The sequence below is a fragment of the Callionymus lyra genome, chromosome 7 (genome assembly GCF_982586985.1).
Source record: "Callionymus lyra chromosome 7, fCalLyr1.hap1.1, whole genome shotgun sequence".
Lineage (NCBI taxonomy): Eukaryota > Metazoa > Chordata > Actinopteri > Syngnathiformes > Callionymidae > Callionymus > Callionymus lyra.
The window spans coordinates 9,280,859-9,304,023 of record NC_141824.1 but is presented as its reverse complement, the minus strand read 5'-3'; the positions used below and the strand labels follow the sequence as shown (position 1 = coordinate 9,304,023).

The following is a 23,165-nucleotide window of genomic DNA, read 5'->3' as shown; positions in this document are numbered from 1 at the left end:
TTATTTTCCAAATTAAATGTTTCACATTATTTCCTCAGTATAGCCTCAAAATATTTAAAAATATTTTTTTACCACTTGGTTTCAGAAAAAGGAAGGTATAGCCTAAAATATTTATTTTATTGGATATTGTATTGATTGTTTAAGCACTTTGTGACCCTGGTCTAGAAAAGCACTCTACAAATATTACTTCCTTACTTCCTTACTTATTTTAATCCTTTAAGTGTTCAAACTGTTTTTTGCTCATTCAAAGAATGTTTTTCTTCTTATAAGTATTTTTTTGTCTTTGTCTTTGTCTTATGACCGCAAACTCAAAATACTTCAGACTTTTAAATACTCTAAAGTAATATTTCAATCTTGTTTTAAGTAACTAACAGATTAAAAAAAATCCCCTTTTTCCTGGCAACAAAATAAAAATACAATTAAAGGCAAATAAAAACACACTATTAGAACGTTAAAATAAAACAATGATCATATTTCGAATGACACAATAAAACAGTGATAAATAAATAATAAATATAAATATTAAATTAAAATACAAATGAAACAGTTCTTGAAACCATAAAAATGTTTTGCTTCTCTTTCAGGAAATGAGTAAAGAAAGTAATTTAAACTAGAAGAATACAGATCGTATTTATTCATTAAATTCATTATTTTATTAATTCAAAGCCAAAAGTGTTATTATAAAGAGGTGTGACTCTAAAGCTTTACTTCCAGCGATGAAGCCTGTGGCGAGTAAACAGGATTTACCTGTCAGCACAGGTGAGACGTCCCTTTAAAAACAGACGGCAGGAGATCTTTCAAAATAAAACAATCCAAGTTATTTAACGCGAGTGGATCGACGAAAGGATCATGTCAGGATTTATATATTTATCCGTCGTCTCCTATGAGGCAGAGAGACGAGCATGAAAGGTGTCGCTCCGGCATCTGTTTAGAGTTGACACGTACGACCAGGCTTTTATTTTGAAACTACAAAGTCTACTCTCGACACACCTGTTTTTACCTCACCTTTCTCTTTCCACACACATAAGTCAACACCCTTTACTGCTCTTACTGGACGTCTGGGTGGAGGAGAAGTCGGGCCCAAAATGGAGTCCGCGATCCACCGAGGTCAGACCCCCTTCATGACTTTATTTTGAAAAATTATTCTTCCTTTAATTGATTTAAAAAGCATAATATTGACGATAAAGTTTTATATTATTATCATTGGTGATCATTTCAGCATCTAAGAGAGTCTTTTAACTGATTGTTTAATTTGCTGATTTATTTCTGCGCCTGTTGCTCAGGTGGACCCGGTACTGTGGAGGTCCAGCAGGTGGTTCTGTCTCCGGTCGACCCCTTGGAGCCGGTGGAAGAAGGGAAGACGGAGGTGGAGAAGGGGCTTCCTGGTGCACCAGTTCTGCAGGTGAGCAGCCTGCAGTTCCATCTATGCTGTACATGTATACTTGACAGAGAACTTGTACTTGAAACACAACTATTGCAGTTATTTAACACACATTTCCATCCCTTTATTTTAAAACTAAACATATATATTTCTTCTCTTCAGCAGTATTCTCTGGACAGCTCCCCGGACAGCGAGGACGAGGACGAGAAAGTCCAAAAGAAAAAGCAGCTGAAGAAGAAAAGGAAGAAGAAGAAGAAGGTGCAGTTTAACAATCTTGTATATTTAACAATCGTCCATGTTATCAGCGGGTGTGTTTGCGAGGGTGTCGCCCGGATTGAAACATTTCAAATCAATCTCAGTGACGGGCGTAGAACAGGGAAGTTGGACGGAATGTCATTTGTTTATCAAAACTCTCGTGGCTGTCACTTTTTCAACGGGTGTGTTTAATTGTTTCTTTTGTGTGTTTCCCAGAGTGACTCACTCCTCTTTTCATTCATCCTTCCATTAAAGAAGTGATTCGTGTTTATCATAATCATGATGAAAATCTTCCGACAGGATTCCAGCTCGTCCTGTTCGTCCTCCTCCTCCAGTTGCTCTTCATCCTCCTCCTCTTCATCCTGCTCTTCAGACAGTGACAGTGAGGTGAGGATCCATGTGTTGACGATGCTTCATGAAACAGTTGTTTTTCCAACGACCACCAGATGTCGCTCTCTCTGCTTTAGAATCGTTTGCTCTGATCCACAAATTCATGGGAACCTGATTTTTCAATCCATCTAGTGGCCTTTCAAAATAAAACGCTGTGTCATGATCCATGTTGGACGTTTACTAAGTAACAGTAACGATGTATCTTTCTACAGTAACGTGTGATGTAACCAGAGATAAAAACCGTAACACGTTTATAATTACTGCGACTACAACGACGTGTTATGCAGAAGAAATGAGCAAATTTACATCTATCTATAGTTTTTTTACGAGATAATATTTATGTTTGTACACGATGATGTATCGATATAACTTTATTAACTCTTTAAAACAAATCAATGTTATCTGCTCGGTTGTTCGGAGAGAAACGATAAACGTTAACTTCAAACGCGAATGATGCATTCAGTGCGTTCCTACGGTACGTTCGAGAGTGTAGGATATTTAAAAAAAAAAAAAAACGCACAACAACACTACAACTACATGGTTATTGCTTTAAAAAAACAAATAAACACACAGAGAAAATAATTCATTTTTAATTTCAACTAGATGAACTTGAGCTTATGCTATTATTCAACTGAAAATGTAAGTTTACATGGTTGGTTTAACAGTTTTGTATTTTTAGTGTTGTGTTTTTTTGACAGTGTTGTTCAGTTTTATTGTTATTTATTCATTATGTTAAATACTAAGTTCCAGGGGAAAATAAATTGGCCTGTTGAGACTAAAAAAAAATTGTATTTTTTTATTTGTGCCACCCTGCAAGTGTTAGGGGCCTCTCAAAAAAAAAAAGAAAATACATTTTTTTCTTACGACTTTAATCTCCTAAAGTATTTTGTACGACTGTAATCTTGCAATCAATGATTTTCCATGATTTTACTTTTTTATCTCTTAATAAAGTACTGGTCTCGAAAAGCGCTATATAAATAAATATTACTTACTTACTTACTTACTTATGTATGACTTAAATCTCGCAATAAGTGATTGTCCTACTACTTTCATCTTGTAATAAAGTATTTTTTACAACTTTAATTTTGTAATAAAGTATTCTGTACGACTTAAATCTCGTAGTTAAATAAATAAATAAAACGTTTGCCCTAATACTCCAACATTATTATTATTATTATTATTATTATTATTATATATATTATTATTATTTATTTTATTTGTTTATTTTATTTATTGTTCTTACCATTTTTCTACATTTTTCAATCACAGCGGTCAACCTTTATGCTTATATTACTAAAAAGTTACATTCCCTAGTAACTAGTTACTTTTAACTTGAACTGGCAACTTAATTACTTTTGGAAGAAGTAACTAGTAACTGAATTACTATTTAAAAGTAACTATAATGATACAAGATGTTTCACGAGGCTTCAACAAGACGTGTGTCTCAAAACACACACCTAAAATAGTCGCACAATTACTAGACGCCTCACAGCACTTCCTGACTTGACTGCACACGACGGATAAATTCTTGTGTCTGTAAGAATGTTCTCACTTCTTTTTCCGAGTTAATCCAGAGAGAATCCATCCTCGGAGCTAAAATCTAATCCCAGGAGCAAAAACGTCGTCATCGTGGGTTTTGTTACGTCCGCGGGTGAAGATATAAGATCTGACAAAACACTTGGCAGGAGGATTCTAAAAAAAAAAGCTGTAAATAAAAATAAAAATAAACACTTTATTCCTGGTTTTGTATTTGGAAATCCTCCACAAACAAAGAAACAGCTTCTGGATGATTGGAAACGAAACACAACAACACAATTTTATCTACTATGAGCTTCACTCGGGGGAATTTTTTTTGTTCAGTTGTATCCAGATCTCTGTGTCACTATCCAAGGGGGGTCACCGTAGGTGTTTATTTAAAAAAATAAAATATATTTTTTTAAATAAATGCACAACAAAATAAAATAAAATAAGTGTAAAACACCATTTGGAAAATATATATATTTTTGTGCCATCTGTAATCAACAAAATCAAACATAACTTGATGCTTGAAACAAAGATAAATGTTTCAATGTTCAATTCTTTTATCAGGATGAAAAGAAGAAAAAGAAGAAGAAAAAGAAGGAAGAGGTGACCACGTATGTGTGGGATAATGTCATCATTGGTAGGTGAAATAAACTGCGTTGTTGTAAATTGACAGATTGTTCATAAAAATACCTAATGACGTGTTGATGAAGCTTCATGAAGCTTCATCTGTGAGCCACTAGATGGCACTCTCTGCTCTTAAAATCTATTGCTTTCACCAGCTGTTGAAACTGCAAATTGGCAAATCAAGACACTGTTTCATGAAGCTTCATTGACACATATCTTTCAAGCCTGTACTTGTTTAAGACAAGTTTTAAATGAGTGACATATAGTGTCTTAAAAGTATATAAATTAAAATAAAGATCAGCAACATTCATAAATAAATATATTTAATTCATGATTTTCGGATCATTGATAGAAAAATAGCAACAATTTTTTTTACTTAAGTATCACGATAAAACCCAATAAATTAATAAATCAGTTGCTGAGTGGTTATAAATCTTATACATTTTTAAAATAAACATGTTCCTTAGCTGTAAATTAAATTAGCATTGCATTTATAATTGACAAATAATTGAAACAAAATAGTCATTTCAGTATAGTATATTTATTACAGAGAAATAGTCTCTCATTTTAAATGTTCTTTCTTAATGTTTAATACACACACACACACATATATATATATATATATATATAAATTATGATAAAATGTAAGTTAAATGTGGTTCTACTTCATTTGGTGCTCTGCCCTCTAACCGTTTGAGGGCAGAGCACCAATTCGCAGAACCTGAGATTATGATCATAACTCAGGGGTCATATTAGACCATAACTAATAATCCTTAAAACGGTGAATCATCGGTGAAAAGTGTCGATAAACGCTGCCAAAGATTCATGAATCAAAGCGACTCATTCATCTCCATGTTTTCAGATCCCAACTGCGAACTGGGAGAAGAGAAGATGGTAAGTGAAGCGTCGACACTTGTCAATAAACCTATGATTGAACCTTCGATCTCTTTAACATGTTGTCAGGATCTGAGCTCGTCCGACGACGAGGATAAAAAGAAAAAGAAGAAGAAGAAGGATAAGAAAAAGAAGAAGAAGAAGAAAAAGAAGGTCATTTTAAAATATTTTATGCCTTATATAAAATATTAATAATGTTTGTCCGTCCAATATTTCGAAAAAATTAAGTTAAAATGTTATTAAAATTATTTTCTAAATCATGTTTGAACTAGAAAAATAAACAATATTTATAAAAATAATTAAAAAACAAAACCTTATCTTGTTACATATTAATTGTGTTGACTTTTTCGCAGGATTCCTCGTCTTCCTCCTCATCCTCCTCTTCCTCTGACAGTTCTGATAGTGAGGACAAGAAGAAGAAAAAGAAAAAGAAGAAAAAGAAAAAGGTGTGTAATCATTAAAATGATCTTTTAGAGTTAACATTATTTTTCTTTTTTCACTCCTTCAACAGGACTCGAGCTCGTCCTCTGACAGTTGCTCTTCCTCATCGTCCTCGTCCGACAGTGACGACGACAAGAAGAAGAAGAAGAAGAAAAAGGATAAAAAGAAGAAGAAGAAGAAGGATAAGAAAAAGGTCAACAGACGCAGACATGTATTTTTTGAATAGTTCAAATATTAAATATCATTTTTTTTATTCTTTAATTGGTGCAGGATTCCAGCTCGTCTTCGTCCTCATCATCTGACAGTGACGACGACAAGAAGAAGAAGAAGAAAAAGAAAGATAAGAAGAAGAAGAAGGATAAGAAGAAGGATGAGAAGAAAAAGGAAGAGAAAACGGTAAATTAATCGACACATTGAGGATTTATTCTGATACACAATAAAGATTAAGTAAGTAAGTAAGTAATTTTTATTTATATAGCGCTTTTCCAGACCAGGGTCACAAAGCGCTTAAACAATCAAAACAATATTCAATAGTATAGTAGTATAGTATAGTATATACTTAAAAGGTCAAGATAAAACTGATAACACAACAGGAGTTCCAGGAAATCAAGGAAAAGCCTGAACAAATAAAAACGTCTTAAGATGTTTAAATTAAATCATATAGAACGAGCCGAACAACGTTCACGACATTGCAACTCCCCCGACACTAGAGGGAGACAAAATCAGCAATGATATCTCACCTACTGGGGCTTTTATTGAAGTTGTTTTAAAAAAGAAAATTTATTAAGAAATATAAGTTTTTATGCGGCCCTAAAGAGGAGAGTGTGAAAATATATATGAGATCATCTTTAAATATTCCATAAATTAATAATCAACACTTTATTTTGCTAGTTCAACTCTAAATTTAACTTTTATCATCTCCTACAAAATAAATGTCAACATCGGGATACAAACATGTTATATTAAAATGTTTTTCTCAATCATTATTTTATGATTTATGTTGAAATAAAATACATTTCAAAATGAAATAATGCACATTAAAATTACACATTTTTCAGCCTCTAAGATGCACTCAATATGTTTTTTTTAAATTGACGGTAATATTTTTTTTGTTTATTTAATAATGTCATGTCATAATTAGTAAATAGCATCATCACTAACCAAGTTTTTATAAAAATTCTGTTTTCCTTTTTCCTTTATTTCTTTATCTAAACAGAATTTTACAAAAGTGACATTATATAATGTTATCCGTGAGGAAATATAGTTACGACTCTGAAAACATGCCATGAAAACAGCCGGTGTTGTGCTTGTCTGGACCTGTGAGAGTTTGTTCTCGAATATTCTGCTTCAGAACCTTCAACCTTCCTTTATGCATATTTTCCTCTCCTCACTTTAGTTTGTGTTGATCTTCACAGGACGAAGAGCAGGAGGAGATGAAACCTGCACAGCTTCCAGAAGCAGGTAAGTCCTGTTTGCTGGTTCCACGCCACCGCAATCCGACCGGTTTTCCGTCGTTGACAAAGCAAAAACTTTGCTCCACTTCAGGTCTGGAGGCGATGAATCCGACCTGTGAGGTCAAGAGAGATGACGAGGTGAGTCGTGGATGAACTCGTTTGACTCTTTAACAAACACAACAATGTTAACTTGTTTTTCTCTCGACAACAAGGATCTTAAAGCGGCTGCAGATGATGGTACGTAGAGGTTTATTTTTATTATAAAGGAGTCTGTAAATGTGCTGACTTGTCTTTCCCTGGAGAAGCTTGTGTCGAGGACGGTCACATCAGTGACGACGAAGGAGAAGGAGAAGAGGATGGAGAGAAGAAGAAGAAGAAGAAAAAGTTGAAGAAAAAGAAAAAGGTAAACATCAATTTTATTCCATCTTTGGACCACTTTCATCAATATATTGACGCCTTTTTTTAGGATTCTTCCTCCTCGTCATCGTCCTCTGACGACTCGTCCTCTGACAGTGACGATGACAAGAAGAAGAAAAAGAAGAAGAAGAAGAAGAAGAAGAAGGTTAATATGATTTTCTGATGATTAATATATCTTCAAAAATAACTGTTAACTTTTTAATTGACATGAGTTTTCTTTTCTTTCAAGGATTCCGGCTCCTCTGACGACAGCTGCTCTGATAGTGATGACGACAAAAAAAAGAAGAAGAAAAAGAAGAAGAAGAAGAAGAAGAAGGTTAAAACAATTTTTTAATGATTAATATCTCTTCAAAAATAACTTTTTTAAATGACATTTTCTTCTCTTTCAAGGATTCCGGCTCCTCTGACGACAGCTGTTCTGATAGTGATGATGACAAGAAGAAGAAGAAGAAGAAGAAAAAGAAGAAGAAAAAGAAGAAGGTAATAATTTAGCATCTTAGATAATAAATATCTCTTTAAAAAAGATGACTTTGATTGACACATGTTTTCTCTCCTTACAAGGATTCCGGCTCCTCTGACGACAGCTGCTCTGATAGTGATGATGACAAGAAGAAGAAAAAGAAGAAGAAGAAGAAGAAGAAGAAGAAGGTGAGTTTACATGAGAAATATCACTCAAAAAAATGTAATAACTAAGGTACGACTTCTTTCTTTTTAAGGATTCCGGCTCCTCTGACGACAGCTGCTCTGACAGCGATGATGACAAGAAGAAGAAGAAGAAAAAGAAGAAGAAGAAGAAGAAGGTAAGTTTAGATGAGAAATATAATTTTAAAAAATGTAATAACTAAGGTACGACTTCTTTCTTTTTAAGGATTCCGACTCCTCTGACGACAGCTGTTCTGATAGCGATGATGACAAGAAGAAGAAGAAGAAGAAGAAGAAAAAGAAGAAGAAGAAGAAGAAGGTAAATTTAGATGAGAAATATAATTCAAAAAAATGTAATAACTAAGGTACGACTTCTTTCTTTTTAAGGATTCCGGCTCCTCTGACGACAGCTGTTCTGATAGCGATGATGACAAGAAGAAGAAGAAGAAGAAAAAGAAGAAGAAGAAAAAGAAGAAGAAGAAGGTGAGTTTACATGAGAAATATCACTCAAAAAAATGTAATAACTAACATACGACTTGCCTGGTGTTAATAGCAACACCAGGCAAAGTGCTAAATCGCATCATCTTAGAGAGATTGCGAAAGGCGGTTGATGATGAACTGAGAGAAAACCAAGCTGGTTTCAGAAACGGAAGATCATGCAGTGACCAAATTGCTACCCTCAGGATCATCATCCAACTATCTATAGAATGGAACACACCTTTTTATGTCAATTTCATCGACTTCGAAAAAGCATTTGACAGTGTAGACCGAAAGCTGCTATGGGATTTAATGGCACAAATACATAAACATCATCAAGAATACATACCAGGACATGCAATGCAAAGTGCTCCACCAGGGACAGCCACAAGAAACATTCACGGTGCTCACTGGGGTGAAACAGGGCTGCCTGCTTTCCCCTTTCCTTTTCCTCTTGTGCATTGACTGGACTATGAAGCAAGCTACCCACAATACAAATACTGGCATCCAATGGAGTCTGACAGGACAGCTAGAGGACCTCGACTTTGCGGATGACATTGCACTACTCTCACATAGCCACCAACAGATGAAGGAGAAATCCCAACTGCTAGAAACAACAGCAGCAGGACTGGGGCTTATAATGAACGGAGGAAAAACCAAAATAATGCGGATAAACAACAAAAACATGAGTCCTATAAACATCGGGGACCAGACACTGGAAGAGGTCGTCAAATTGACATACCTGGGAAGTGTGATAGCAGGGAACGGTGGGACAGAAGAAGATGTCAAGTCAAGAACAACATTCAACATATTAATAATCTCTATTTATATAGCGCCTTTCTAGACCAGGGTCACAAAGCGCTTTGACAGCCATTCACACATACTGATGGGAGTAGGCTGTAGGCTGCACCACATGGCGCCGAATCTGCCATCAGGAGCAATCAGAGTAAAGTGTCTTCAGGGACACAACGACACAAGCTTGTCTGGAGCTGGGATTGAACCTGCAACCTTTTGGACTGCAGGCAATCACTCTACCATCTGAGCTATGACGCCCCACATTAAATAAGATCTGGAAAACTAAGAACATCTCACTCAATACGAAGCTCAAAATCTTCAACTCCAACGTCAGATCCGTACTGTTGTATGGATCAGAAACTTGGATCAGAAACTTGGAGGACCTCCAACGCCATCACCAATAAACTACAGACTTTCATCAACCACTGCCTTAGACGTATCCTCAGAATCTTCTGGCCAAAACCGTATCAGTAACATCAACCTGTGGGAACGCACCAATCAAGAGCCAATAGAGATACAGCTGATAAGGAGAAAGTGGAGCTGGATAGGTCACACACTAAGATAAAGCAAAACGGCAATAACCAAACAGGCACTAACATGGAACCCACAAGGCAAACTATTCATCAATGGCCTATGTTCCGAAAGGAATACAAAGGCCTAACTAACATACGACTTCTTTCTTTTTAAGGATTCCGGCTCCTCTGACGACAGCTGTTCTGATAGCGATGATGACAAGAAGAAGAAGAAAAAGAAGAAGAAAAAGAAGGTAAACGACATTTTTTTTTTGTTTTTTAAAGAATGACTACTTTTACAATGATGAAGTCAAAAGATCTTGATTCTCGTTTCCCAAAAAAAGGATTCTTGTTCTGAATCTTCAAGTGATTCTTCAAGTGATGATGACAAGAAAAAGAAAAAGAAGAAGAAGGACAAGAAGAAGAAAAAGGTAAGTCGGTTATTCTGTTTAATTATGAACGATCTGCGTAATGCAAAACGAACACAAGGGGGAGCCAGAAACTATATTTTAAATTTTATGTTTTGTCACTTTAATATCTGGTTCCTCTCTTTTCATCTACGTCGTTATGTGGAAAATAAATAAGTAAAACTTTAGCCAATACGTTCGACTTTTCTACGCAGGATTCATCGTCCGACTCTTCCAGCGATTCTTCAAGTGATGATGACAAGAAGAAGAAAAAGAAGAAGAAAGACAAGAAGAAAAAGGCAAGTGAAAATTTTTTTTGTAGGAGAGAAAACAACTTCCATATTATTTAACCCTTGACCTTGAGCCAGAGGCAACTCAAGGGATACCACAAACACATTTGTTTTCGGGGAAAACACAAGGGTTAAAAGAAAGAAAGCACTATTTATAGTTTACATGTAATTAAGTTAAATCCAAATTTTGCTTATTGACTCAGGATTCTTGCTCCGAGTCATCGAGCGAATCCTGTAGTGATGACGACAAGAAGAAGAAAAAGAAGAAGAAGAAGAAGAAGGACAAAAAGAAGAAAAAGAAGAAGGTAATATAACATGTTTGTTTTTTGTAATAATTCAAAGAGAAATACTTGTTAATATACTCACGATGAATACTTTCTCGTCCAGGATTCTTCCTCTAGTTCTAGTGATTCTTCTAGCGATGACGACAAGAAGAAGAAAAAGAAGAAGAAGAAGAAGAAGAAAAAGAAGAAGGTAATATAAAAAAGTTTCTTGAAAAATCCTCTTGAAACTGTAAGAAAAGAAAGAAAACGAAAATCTATAATATTTTCTGGCGCAGGATTGTTGTTCGTCTTCTTCTAGTTCAAGTGATTCTTCGAGTGATGATGACAAGAAGAAGAAAAAGAAGAAGAAGGACAAGAAGGAGAAGAAAAAGAAAGACAAGAAGAAGGTAAACCAAAAGTTTTTCTTCTATTTGGTTCATTTTGTGTACTATGGACAAACTAAATATAGCATTAAAGCCACAATACGTAACATTTAGATGATAGAAAGATGATAGAAAGATATTATTCTTCCCACATTAACTTAAAACTGTTTTTAACAAACATTATATTAAGAACATATTTAAATAATAATAAAAAACATAATTCATAATAAAGATAAGAGAATTATAATACAATAAAAAGCATTAAAAAAACAAACACAATAAACATAAAGTAATGGTGAATATATTAACAAACTTCTGAAGTACACAAGTGCGGAAGTTATTAACGCAAATTAAACATTTTTTAAAATTAAATATTTTGTTGAAAATTGCTGTCGCTCCTTTGATGACTCATGACTCATTTTCTAGAACTCTCTCGGTGTCAGTTTTTACGATTTTTCTCACTACGAGTACGAAGATTCTTCGGTTGTTCGCGACACAAGACTATAGTCGACACTAGAGGGAGCCATAAACACTGTTTCAAGAAACTGCTGATTGGGCCTTTAATAAGATCGATCATGTTTCGTGACCTCAGGACTCCAGTTGTTCGGAATCGTCCGACAAATTGGACGACAGTGACAAAGAGAACCAGAAGAAAGAACAAAAGGTAAATAAAAAAAAAAAGTAAAGTCTTCGCGCGACTTCATTTTCTTTTCCTTCTAGAAGTGTGAGTCGCTTGAAAACGAGCCGAACCCGAACAAGTCTCTCCAGGAGAGTCCGGACGTCAAACAGATCCAGGAGCCGAAACCAGATCTTCAGAGCTGCGGAACCCACATCACGTATGTCACGCTTCCGTCCAGACCCGTGGTCAAGCTGGAGCCCGCCAGCTCGCCGGCGCCGAAGCCGCCCGTGACGACGCCGGCGCCGCCCGTGACGGCGGTGGGCGTGAGGGAACCGTCGCCGGCGCGCAAACCGACCAGCGCCATGGAGGCTCTGATGGGGAACCCGAGGCGGTACGGAGACGCCGGCTCTCGCTCCACGACCACGCTGTCCTCCAGCGACCTGCTCCGGAACCCCAACTACTACAAGTAGAAGATCTAGAACCGGGTCGTCGTGATGCTTTAGAGGTTGATGTGTTGGTGTCTAAATCTGACGGTGAATGGGACACATTTTAAGAAAGGATGTCATTTTAAAACATTTTTTAAAAATGGTACGAAGTGTGTTGGAATAAAAAAAGGTTAAGAATGAATGTTGTTTTTTCATTTTGTCATGTGGAAGTGTTTGGTTTAAACGGACTGAAGTAATTGTCAAGTAACTTTTCAATCAGGACGTGAAGAGGAATTTCAATAAAACAAGGATTTGATTTGATTGATTGAAAGTTTATATACATTTTCATCAACCCAAAAGAAAGAAGGGACCAACATATTTTTACAATCTTCAAAATACTTTAACAAGGTTTTTCAACTTATTTACAAAGTTTTGAAGCAAATGTACAAAATCTTAAACATATTTATAAATTATTAAAATAAAAATGACAAACTCTTCAATTATTTTTACAAACTTTTACAAAGTTTTAAGAACAAACTTTTGAAACAAATTTACAAACTTTAAAATGACTTACTTACTTACAAATTTACAAATTTGAAAACACATTTTTGAAACAAATTAACTGAAAAAAAAACAAAAAACTTTTGAAGCCGTTTGAAAAAAATGTTTGAAACAAATGTAATAACTGTGAACAAATGCGAAACAATTTATACAAACTTTTGAAACCATTTTACAAACTTTTGAAACAATTTACACAATCTTTTGAAACCATTTTACAAAATTTTGAAACACATTTACAAACTTTTGAAACAATTTATACAAACTTTTGAAACAGATTTACAAACTTTTGAAACAATTTATACAGACTTTTGAAACACATTTACAAACTTTTGAAACAATTTATACAAACTTTTGAAACACATTTACAAAATTTTGAAACAATTTATACAATCTTTTGAAACCATTTTTACAAACTTTTGAAACAATTTATACAAACTTTTGAAACACATTTACAAACTTTTGAAACAATTTATACAAACTTTTGAAACACATTTACAAACTTTTGAAACAATTTATACAAACTTTTGAAACACATTTACAAAATTTTGAAACAATTTATACAAACTTTTGAAACACATTTACAAAATTTTGAAACAATTTACACAAACTTTTGAAACCATTTTACAAAATTTTGAAACACATTTACAAACTTTTGAAACAATTTATACAAACTTTTGAAACAATTTATACAGACTTTTGAAACACATTTACAAACTTTTGAAACAATTTATACAAACTTTTGAAACACATTTAGAACATTTTGAAACAATTTATACAAACTTTTGAAACCATTTTACAAACTTTTGAAACAATTTATACAAACTTTTGAAACCATTTTACAAAATTTTGAAACAATTTATACAAACTTTTGAAACCATTTATACAAACTTTTGAAACACATTTACAAAATTTTGAAACAATTTATACAATCTTTTGAAACCATTTTACAAACTTTTGAAACAATTTATACAAACTTTTGAAACACATTTACAAACTTTTGAAACAATTTATACAAACTCTTAAAAAAAATGGACAAACTGACAAATACATGAAAAAAAACTATTGAAACAAATTGACAAACTTTTGTGAGAAATTTAAAAAATCTGAAACAAATTTCGAATAATCTTGAAACAAATTTACAAAGTCTTCAAGTACATCTAAAAACTCTTAAAAAAAAGTATACAAACACAAAAACAAATGTAAAAACTCTTGAAATAAATGTAAAACCTCTTGAAATAAAATGATAAAATCTGAAAGAAATGTACCCGTTCCTGAAATAAATAAATCAATAAATCAATAAAAATATCCAAGATACATTTACGTTCTCCTGACATGTGTTTAAAGATTCAAAATTTAAATTATTGTATTTACATTAAAAAAAAAGAAATATTGAAAAAAACCGAGAAAAATAAAAAAAAAACTCTTGGAAGAAATTACTAATTTATAAACATAATAAAAAATATACTCTAAAAAAATGCGCAGTACATTTTCTTCAAACATTAATAGAGAACAATTCTGTCCAGTTGTATTTGTTTGTTGTCACTTAATTAGTTTTTAGTCAACATAACATTAAATGATCGTCCAATCACAGCACAGGAACCGAAACAATGGTGCCTTCAGGGAAACTCGTACTTTAAACCGCAACACGACAACATTATTACGTTTACAAGCATCATTATTGATTAAAAAAATAAAATAATAATAATCTTTAAACGTGGTAAATACATTTTTTCCTTCAAGTTTAACGATCAACTTCCGGTTTCTGCTGCGCTCGAGGGTCAGGTGAAGTCACGTGGTGTTGGGAGGGGCGTTGTTTCTCTTTAAAAAGAAAATAAATAAACTTTCTGTCACTTTCAACTTCCTGCTCGACACTTGACACTGAAAGAATCCACGATGAGCTTCGACCTGTCGGACGGTACGATTTTATCTTCCTTTGAAAACATTTGTAGATCAAATAAAAACGAACTTTACTGATGTTCCTGCAAATTAACGTGTGTGTGTGTGTGTAATTAAATAATAAATTGTGTCGTTCATTTTGTGTGTGTGTGTGTGTGTGTGTGTGTGTGTGTGTGTGTGTGTGTGTGTGTGTGTGTGTGTGTGTGTGTGTGTGTGTGTGTGCAGCGGTTTGTGGGGATGAAGAGAAAAGAGAGGAAGCTCAAAAAGACGAGTTCAATTTCCCGTGGAGCAAAGACAAGAAAGTAAGTCCAAATAAAAAGTTTTTTTTTTTTTAATGACAAATAAAATCATTAAATAATAACATATGCAATCGACCATGAATCTAGTTTTTACATTTTAGTTTGTGTTTCTTCTCAGGATTGTAAGGATGGAAAGTCCAAATCCAAGGACAAATGTGGCGACAAGAGCGACAAGAAACATAAGGACAAAGATGGAAAGAAGGACAAAGATGGAAAGAAGGATAAAGATGGAGAGAAACACAAAGGCGAGAAGAAACACAAAGGCGAGAAGAAACACAAAGGTGGAAAGAAAGATAAAGACAAGAAGAAAGGTGGAGGTAGTGGATCATCCTCCTCTTCATCCTCTTCATCCTCTTCCAGCAGTTCTGAGGTAAACTTACTCTTCTTTTTATTCTGCTAATCATTTTTATTAATCTGTTAATACAGAGTGACTCGTCTTAAGAGTTCACTTAACTCTCAGACTCTGAAAGGAATGCTGCTCGACAGGTTTATTTTTTCCTGCCACACCTGAATTCTGTGAGGACAAAGATCACACACACACACACACACACACCACACACACACACACACACACACACACACACACACACACACACACACACACACACACACACACACACACACACACACACACACACACACACACACACACACACACGAGATAAACCTGCAGTTCACGTTCAGATAATCACTGACGTGTCACACATTCAACACTTGATTCTATTCTTGGAAACACACACTTAAAAAATGTTCGAGATGAACAGGTTTAGTTAGAAACATGTTCATTATTAACAGATGTTTTCATTATTTATTTAAACGATACATTCAGGATTAAAAATGTCCAAAGTGTTTATCAGATGTTGCAGCTCTGATGGTATCTTTTTTATTTCCATTCCAGGACTGATGCTTCCTGTTGGACCGAACAGTCTCTTCGTGTGAACATGTTATTGTTTGAGATCCCATTAAAGCACATATAACAGTAGATTCTCTTCGTCAACACTAGATGGCAGTGTTTTTTTTAAAATGTATTATTATTTGGGAATATTTCAGCATTTTTTTTTCGATGAATGATTTCTCGTCCAGGATTCTTCTTCTAGTTCTAGTGATTCTTCTAGTGATGATGACAAGAAGAAGAAGAAGAAAAAGAAGTTAATATTAAAAAGTTTCTTGAAAAATCCTCTTGAAACTGTAAGAAAGGAAAGAAAACGAAAATCTATAATATTTTCTGGCGCAGGATTGTTGTTCGTCTTGTTATAGTTCAAGTGATTCTTCGAGTGATGATGACAAGAAGAAGAAAAAGAAGAAGAAGGACAAGAAGGATAAGAAAAAGAAAGACAAGAAGAAGGTAAACCAAACGTTTTTCTTCTATTTGGTTCATTTTGTGTACTATGGACAAACTAAATATAGCATTAAAGCCACAATACGTAACATTTAGATGATAGAAAGATGATAGAAAGATATTATTCTTCCCACATTAACTTAAAACTGTTTTTAACAAACATTATATTAAGAACATATTTAAATAATAATAAAAAACATAATTCATAATAAAGATAAGAGAATTATAATAAAATAAAAAGCATTGAAAAAAAACCACAATAAACATAAAGTAATGGTGAATATATTAACAAACTTCTGAAGTACACAAGTGCAGAAGTTATTAACGCAAATTAAACATTTTTTTTAAATTAAATGTATTGTTAAAAAATGCTGCTGCTTCTTTGATGACTCATGACTGATTTACTAAAACTCTCTCGGTGTCATTTCTACGATTTTTCTCACAATAACGAAGTTGCTTCTTCGGTTATTCGCGACACAAGACTATAGTCGACACTAGAGGGAGCCATAAACACTGTTTCAAGAAACTGCTGATTGGGCCTTTAATAAGATCGATCATGTTTCGTGACCTCAGGACTCCAGTTGTTCGGAATCGTCCGACAAATTGGACGACAGTGACAAAGAGAACCAGAAGAAAAAACAAACGGTAAATAAAAAAAAAAAGTAAAGTCTTCGCGCGACTTCATTTTCTTTTCCTTCTAGAAGTGTGAGTCGCTTGAAAACGAGCCGAACCCGAACAAGTCTCTCCAGGAGAGTCCGGACGTCAAACAGATCCAGGAGCCGAAACCAGATCTTCAGAGCTCCGGCGCCGGCGAAGCTTCCGGCACCACGAGCCCGAAGTCCAGCTGCGGAACCCACATCACGTATATCACGCTTCCGTCCAGACCTGTGGTCAAGCTGGACCCCGCCAGCGCCATGGAGGCTCTGATGGGGAACCCGAGGCGGTACGAAGTGTGTTGGAATAAAAAAAGGTTGAGAATGAATGTTGTTTTTATCAAGTTTATTTTTTATGTCAGACGTTTGGTTTAAACGAACGACTGAAGGAATCGTCGAGTAACTTTTCAATCAAGACGTGAAGCGGATTTTCAATAAAACAAGGATTTGATAGAAAAATGTTTTAAAGTTTACATACATTTTCATCAACCCAAAAGAAAGAAGGGACCAACATATTTTCACAATCTTCAAAATACTTTTACAAAGTTTTTCAACTAATTTATAAACTTATAAGCAAATGTACAAAATCTTAAACAGATTTATAAATTATTAAAACAAAAATGACAAACTCTTCAATTATTTTTTACAAACTTTTAAAAACAAACTTTTGAAACAAATTTTCTAAAAAAAATAATTTTGAAGCCAATTTACAAACGTTTGAAAAAAATTATTAAAACTTTTAAAATATTTTTTTGATAGAAAATTTACAAAGTTTTAAAGAAATTCGAAATTATTTTAGACAAATTTACAAACTTTTGAAATCAATTTTAAAACAAATGTTCACATTTTTTAAACAATTTAAAAACGTTTGCAACAAATGTTTGAAACACATTTATCAACTTTTAGAACAAATGTTTCAAACAAATGTAATAACTGTGAACAAATTTACAAACTTTTGAAACAATTGATTCAAACCTTTGAGATAAATTTACAAACTTTTAAAACAATTTATACAAACTTTTGAAACACATTTACAAACTTTTGAAAGAAATTCATAAAATTTTGAAACAATTGATTCAAACCTTTGAGACAAATTTACAAACTTTTAAAACCAATTTACAAACTTTTGAAACAATTTATACAAACGTTTGTATACATTTCTTTTGAAACAAATGTAAAAACTTTTGAAACACATTTACAAACTTTTGAAACACATTTAAAACTCTTGTCAGAAAATGACCAACTCTCAAAACAAATTCACAGACTGACAAATAAATGTAAAAACTATTGAAACAAATTGACAAACTTTTGTGAGAAATTTACAAAATCTGAAACAAATTTCAAATAATCTTGAAACAAATTTTCAAGTACATCTAAAAACTCTTAAAAAAAAGTATACAAACACCAAAATAAATGTGAAACCTCTTGAAATAAAATGATAAGAAATGTATTCATTCCTGAAATAAATAAATACAAATATCTGAGATACATTTACGTACTGCTGACACGTGTTGAAAGACTCAAAATTTAAATTCTTGTAATAACATTAAGAAAATATATATTAAAAAAAGAAATATTGAAAAAATCCCAAACAAATAAAAAAAACTTGAAATAATTTACTTATTTATAAACTTAATAAAAAATATACTCTAAAAAATGTACAGTACATTTTCTTTAAATATTAATAGAGAACACGTTTGTCCAGTTTTATTTGTTTGTTGTCACTTAATTAGTTTTTAGGCACCAACACATTACAAATGATCGTCCAATCACAGCACAGGAACCGAAACAATGGTGCGTTCAGGGAAACTCGTACTTTAATCGCAACACGACAACATTAATACATTTACAAGCATCATTGTTGATTAACAAAATAATAATAATAAGCTTTCCTGGTAAATACAAGTTTAACGATCAACTTCCTGCTTCTGCTGAGCTCGAGGTTCAGACTTAAGTAAAGTTGGCTCGATATTGGCAGATTCGATCTTTGCGCGTTAATAACTCGGGAACGCTAAGGTGTTGAATTTCAAATCTTACCTTTTTCAAATCACAGTCACCTGCTGTATTGACTACGAGCGCGTTTGAACCTTAATAACTCGTCATATTGTCCTGAGAAAATACACGGATTTCTATGCAGGCGGCAAGTGGAGGCGTATAAGGGACCGTCCTCCAATAGACGAACACCGAAAAAGGGTTGACTTCATTTAATTCCCGTCTTTATAACTGTTTAATTTAAGTTTTTATGGTCACCATGTTCATGTGACTAAAGAAGGGCCTCCATATATATGTTACCACACGCATTAGTTTTTTACATTTCTTTTCAAAATTACGATTTGAGTGCAATATTTCACATACATTTTGTAATAGCGTTGTAATTAGAACTCTGATGGTCACCAAATTCATGTCACTTATGGAGTACCGTTGTGTCAGGTTACTACACTCATTCGTTTTTTTGATTTTTTCTTAAATTTTCAAAATCTTTATTTTTGTGCAATATTTCACATACATTTTGTAATTACAACTCTGATGGTCACCTACGTCATGTCACTTATGTAGTACCTTCATATCAAGTTACTACACCCATTAGTTTTTTTAATTTATTCTTCAAATTTTCAAAATCTCTATTTTTGTGCAATATTTCACATACATTTTGTAATAGCTTTGTAATTACAACTCTGATGGTCACCAAATTCATGTCAATTATGAAATGCCTTCATATCAAGTTACTACACCCATTCGTTTTTTTAATTTCTTCTTGAAATTTTCAAAATCTCTATTTTTGTGCAATATTTCACATACATTTTGTAATAGCTTTGTAATTACAACTCTGATGGTCACCAAATTCATGTCACTTATGCAGTACCTTCATATCAAGTTACTACACTCATTAGTTTTTTTAATTTCTTCTTGAAATTTTCAAAATCACCATTTCTGTGCAATATTTCACATACATTTTGTAATAGCTTTGTAATTACAATTGTGATGGTCACCAAATTCATGTCACTCATGCAGTACCTTCATATCAAGTTACTACATCCATTACTTTTTTTAATTTCTTCTTGAAATTTTCAAAATCACCTTTTTTGTGCAATATTTCACATACATTTTTTAATAGCTTTGTAATTACAACTCTGATGGTCACCAAATTCATGTCAATTATGAAGTACCTTCATGTAAAGTTACTACACCCTTTCGTTTTTTAAAACTCAAGCCGGATTTTTTCTTGAATTTTTAAAAATCGCTAACAAAATGTATGTGAAATATTGCACAGAAATGGTGATTTTGAAAATCTAAAGAAGAAATTAAAAAAACGAATGAGTGTAGTAACTTTACATGAAGGTACTGCATAAGTGACATGAATTTGGTGACCATCAGAGTTGTAATTACAAAGCTATTAAAAAATGTATTTGAAATATTGCACAAAAAAGGTGATTTTGAAAATTTCAAGAAGAAATTAAAAAAACTAATGATATGAAGGAACTTCATAACTGACATGAATTTTGTGACCATCAGAGTTGTAATTGAAAGAAAGTCTGCTGGTTAAAATCAGACAATATTTTTCAACACTACATTTTTGTCAGTGTAAGTAATTTGTAGACGGTCCCTCGTCTGATGCCGCGCCTGCAGAGGCTCTTTCACGCTATTTTTACTGTTTACGTGCGATCAACAAATGTTTTCTTCAAAAATGAGGGTGTAGTACATAGCTAGTGCAACAGTGATCTAAATACATCGGACTTTGTTATTTTTAATAACTCGTATAAAGAGGTATTAGAGCGCAAAGATCGAATCTGTCAATATCGAGCCAACTTTACTTAAGTGAGGTTCAGGTGAAGTCACGTGGTGTTGGGAGGGGCGTTGTTTCTCTTTAAAAAGAAAATAAATAAACCTTCTGTCACTTTCAACTTCCTGCTCGACGCACTTGACACTGAAAGAATCCACGATGAGCGGTAAGATTTTAACTCCCTTTGAAGACATTTGTAGATCAAATAAAAACGAACTTTACTGATATTCCTGCAAATTAAAGCGTGAACTGAGTAAATAATTAAATAATAAATTGTGTCGTTCATTTTGTGTGTGCGTGTGTGTGTTTGTGTGTTCAGCGTTTGGTGAGGATAAAGTGAAATGCCAGGAAGCTCAAAAAGACGAGTTCAGTTTCCCGTGGAGCAAAGACAAGAAAGTAAGTCCAAATAAAAAGGTTTTTTTTTTTAATGACAAATAAAAGCATTAAATATTAACATATTCAATCGACCATGAATCTAGTTTTTACATTTTAGTTTGTGTTTCTTCTCAGGATTGTAAGGATGGAAAGTCCAAATCCAAGGACAAATGTGGCGACAAGAAAAAGGACAAAGATGGAAAGAAGGATAAAGATGGAGAGAAACACAAAGGCGAGAAGAAACACAAAGGCGAGAAGAAACACAAAGGTGGAAAGAAAAATAAAGATGGAGGTAGTGGATCATCATCCTCCTCTTCATCCTCTTCCAGCAGTTCTGAGGTAAAATTACTCTTCTTTTTATTCTTCTAATCATTTTTATTAATCTGTTAATACAGAGTGACTCGTCTTAAGAGTTCATTAAACTCTCAGACTCTGAAAGAAATGCTGCTCGACAGGTTTATTTTTTTCCTGCCACACCTGAGTTCTATGAGGACAAAGATCTGCTCGTTCGAGTGTGAAAACAAACACACAACGAGATGAACCTGCAGTTCACGTTCAGATAATCACTGACGTGTCACACTTTCAACACTTGATTCTATTCTTGGAAACACACATTTAAAAAATCTTCGAGATGAACAGGTTTAGTTAGAAACATGTTCTCAAGACTTCATTATTGATGGATGTTTTGTTATTTATTTAAAAGATACGTTCAGGATTAAAAATGTCCAAAGTTTTTATCAGATGTTTCAGCTCTGATGGGATCTTTATTTTCTCCTGTTGCCATACCATTGTAAACATGAGCTGTTAAAATGATATCAAATATCATTTCGAGGAGCAGAATATTCCTCAATAATTAAAAAATATAATTTAAATGTAATATTAGCAGGTGTTAAAATAAGGAATGAATAAAAAGGAATACAGTTAGTAAAACCCATTTATAAAGTAGTTAAAACATCCCACGTTGGTCACCAAGTGCTTTAAAAAAATAAAATAAAATGCAATAAGACAATTAAAACATAAATAAGAACAAGATAAATGAGGATTTAAGTAGAAGAAATGTTCTCAAGACGTCATTATTGAGAGATGTTTTTATTATTTATTTAAAAGATACATTCAGGATTAAAAATGTCCAAAGTTTTTATCAGATGCTGCAGCTCTGATGGTATCTTTTTTATTTCCATTCCAGGACTGATGCTTCCTGTTGGACCGAACAGTCTCCATTCTTCGTGTGAACATGTTATTGTTTGAGATCCCATTAAAGCACTTATAACAGTAGAGGCTCTTCGTCAACACTAGATGGCAGTGTTTTTATTTTATTTTTTTATTTTGGAATAGTTCAGCATTTTTTTCTAGATCGTTAAGAGACAAATACTATTTAAAATGATAATTAAATATATATATATATATATATATAAACTGGTTTGAGTCACGAAATTCGTACATTTTAATCAATATTTAACGTTCCCACGTGATTGGAGGATTTCTTAATTCAACTCTGACGATTCATTTAAGACGCATTTTTACCTTATTTTCCTTAACATTGTTACTTGATTCTGTAAGTTTTAGAAAATGTCTTTAATCGTCAAATACTTATTTAAAATATTTTACTGTTGCGATTATTACAAAAATAGTGCGTTTCCAAGTGATTAAAAAACACACCACAAGAGGGCGCCCGTGTCTCTTTCTCTCTCTTGCTCTATAATGGCGTCGACGGTCGCATAGCAACAGCCGGAGTAGGACTAGTTATCAAGCTTGAATAGACGCCATCGGGCTTTAACAGGAAGTTCTCGCAAAATAAAAGCATTAGTTTGATTTTTTTTTCGCCTGAGGTGAGCTGTAGCTTATCAGGTAAACTTGGTCACGTGCTTTGATTATGCAACACGTGTAAAAGTGTCAAGAATTTGTGATCATATTTGACAAGAATAAAAAAAAAAAATATATATATATATATACATTTTTTTAATTATAAGATTATTTTGGAGATTATAATCTATATTATGTAAATACCCTGTTAAATTATAAACATATAATTCATATCTATTCAGTATTTGAAATAATAATTGAGAAA

General features: G+C 33.3%; 3 protein-coding genes across 30 annotated transcripts; all 3 read left to right on the top strand.

Annotated features, from left to right (window-relative positions):
* The first annotated feature begins 1,024 nt into the window (after window positions 1–1,024).
* LOC148074991 (uncharacterized) lies at window positions 1,025–12,395 on the top strand. Of its 24 annotated transcripts, none has more exons than XM_087794997.1 (29): window positions 1,025–1,107; window positions 1,284–1,402; window positions 1,547–1,639; window positions 1,937–2,023; window positions 4,115–4,187; window positions 5,037–5,068; window positions 5,138–5,221; window positions 5,422–5,514; window positions 5,580–5,702; window positions 5,780–5,905; window positions 6,925–6,970; window positions 7,055–7,101; window positions 7,176–7,200; window positions 7,269–7,366; window positions 7,430–7,525; window positions 7,610–7,696; window positions 7,771–7,860; window positions 7,942–8,028; window positions 8,097–8,180; window positions 8,249–8,341; window positions 8,407–8,505; window positions 9,980–10,060; window positions 10,151–10,237; window positions 10,429–10,512; window positions 10,707–10,808; window positions 10,891–10,977; window positions 11,063–11,173; window positions 11,742–11,813; window positions 11,870–12,395. In XM_087794997.1, the coding sequence occupies exons 1-29, from the start codon at window positions 1,086–1,088 to the stop codon at window positions 12,236–12,238; spliced, it is 2,697 nt and encodes an 898-aa protein (XP_087651123.1). In that variant the 5' UTR covers window positions 1,025–1,085; the 3' UTR covers window positions 12,239–12,395. The 24 variants fall into 24 exon arrangements, with proteins under 24 accessions (XP_087651123.1, XP_087651124.1, XP_087651126.1 ...); XM_087794998.1 differs by having other exon boundaries at window positions 1,544–1,639; window positions 7,430–7,522; XM_087795000.1 differs by having other exon boundaries at window positions 1,544–1,639; window positions 7,771–7,848.
* Window positions 12,396–14,580: 2,185 nt separating this feature from the next.
* LOC148074989 (uncharacterized) lies at window positions 14,581–22,372 on the top strand. Of its 5 annotated transcripts, XM_087795019.1 has the most exons (5): window positions 14,581–14,669; window positions 14,876–14,952; window positions 15,068–15,230; window positions 21,294–21,436; window positions 22,284–22,372. In XM_087795019.1, exons 1-5 carry the CDS (start codon window positions 14,648–14,650, stop codon window positions 22,287–22,289), a joined length of 411 nt encoding a protein of 136 aa, XP_087651145.1. In that variant the 5' UTR covers window positions 14,581–14,647; the 3' UTR covers window positions 22,290–22,372. The 5 variants fall into 5 exon arrangements, with proteins under 5 accessions (XP_087651145.1, XP_087651147.1, XP_087651149.1 ...); XM_087795021.1 differs by lacking the exons at window positions 21,294–21,436; window positions 22,284–22,372 and adding an exon at window positions 15,848–15,931 and having other exon boundaries at window positions 14,582–14,669; window positions 15,068–15,319; XM_087795023.1 differs by lacking the exons at window positions 14,876–14,952; window positions 15,068–15,230 and adding an exon at window positions 21,042–21,118 and having other exon boundaries at window positions 14,590–14,669; window positions 21,242–21,436.
* On the top strand, window positions 15,953–17,462 carry LOC148074990 (uncharacterized). Its single transcript, XM_087796043.1, has 5 exons — window positions 15,953–15,958; window positions 16,033–16,097; window positions 16,207–16,294; window positions 16,862–16,933; window positions 16,990–17,462. Exons 1-5 carry the CDS (start codon window positions 15,953–15,955, stop codon window positions 17,314–17,316), a joined length of 558 nt encoding a protein of 185 aa, XP_087652169.1. The 3' UTR covers window positions 17,317–17,462.
* Window positions 22,373–23,165: the final 793 nt, after the last annotated feature.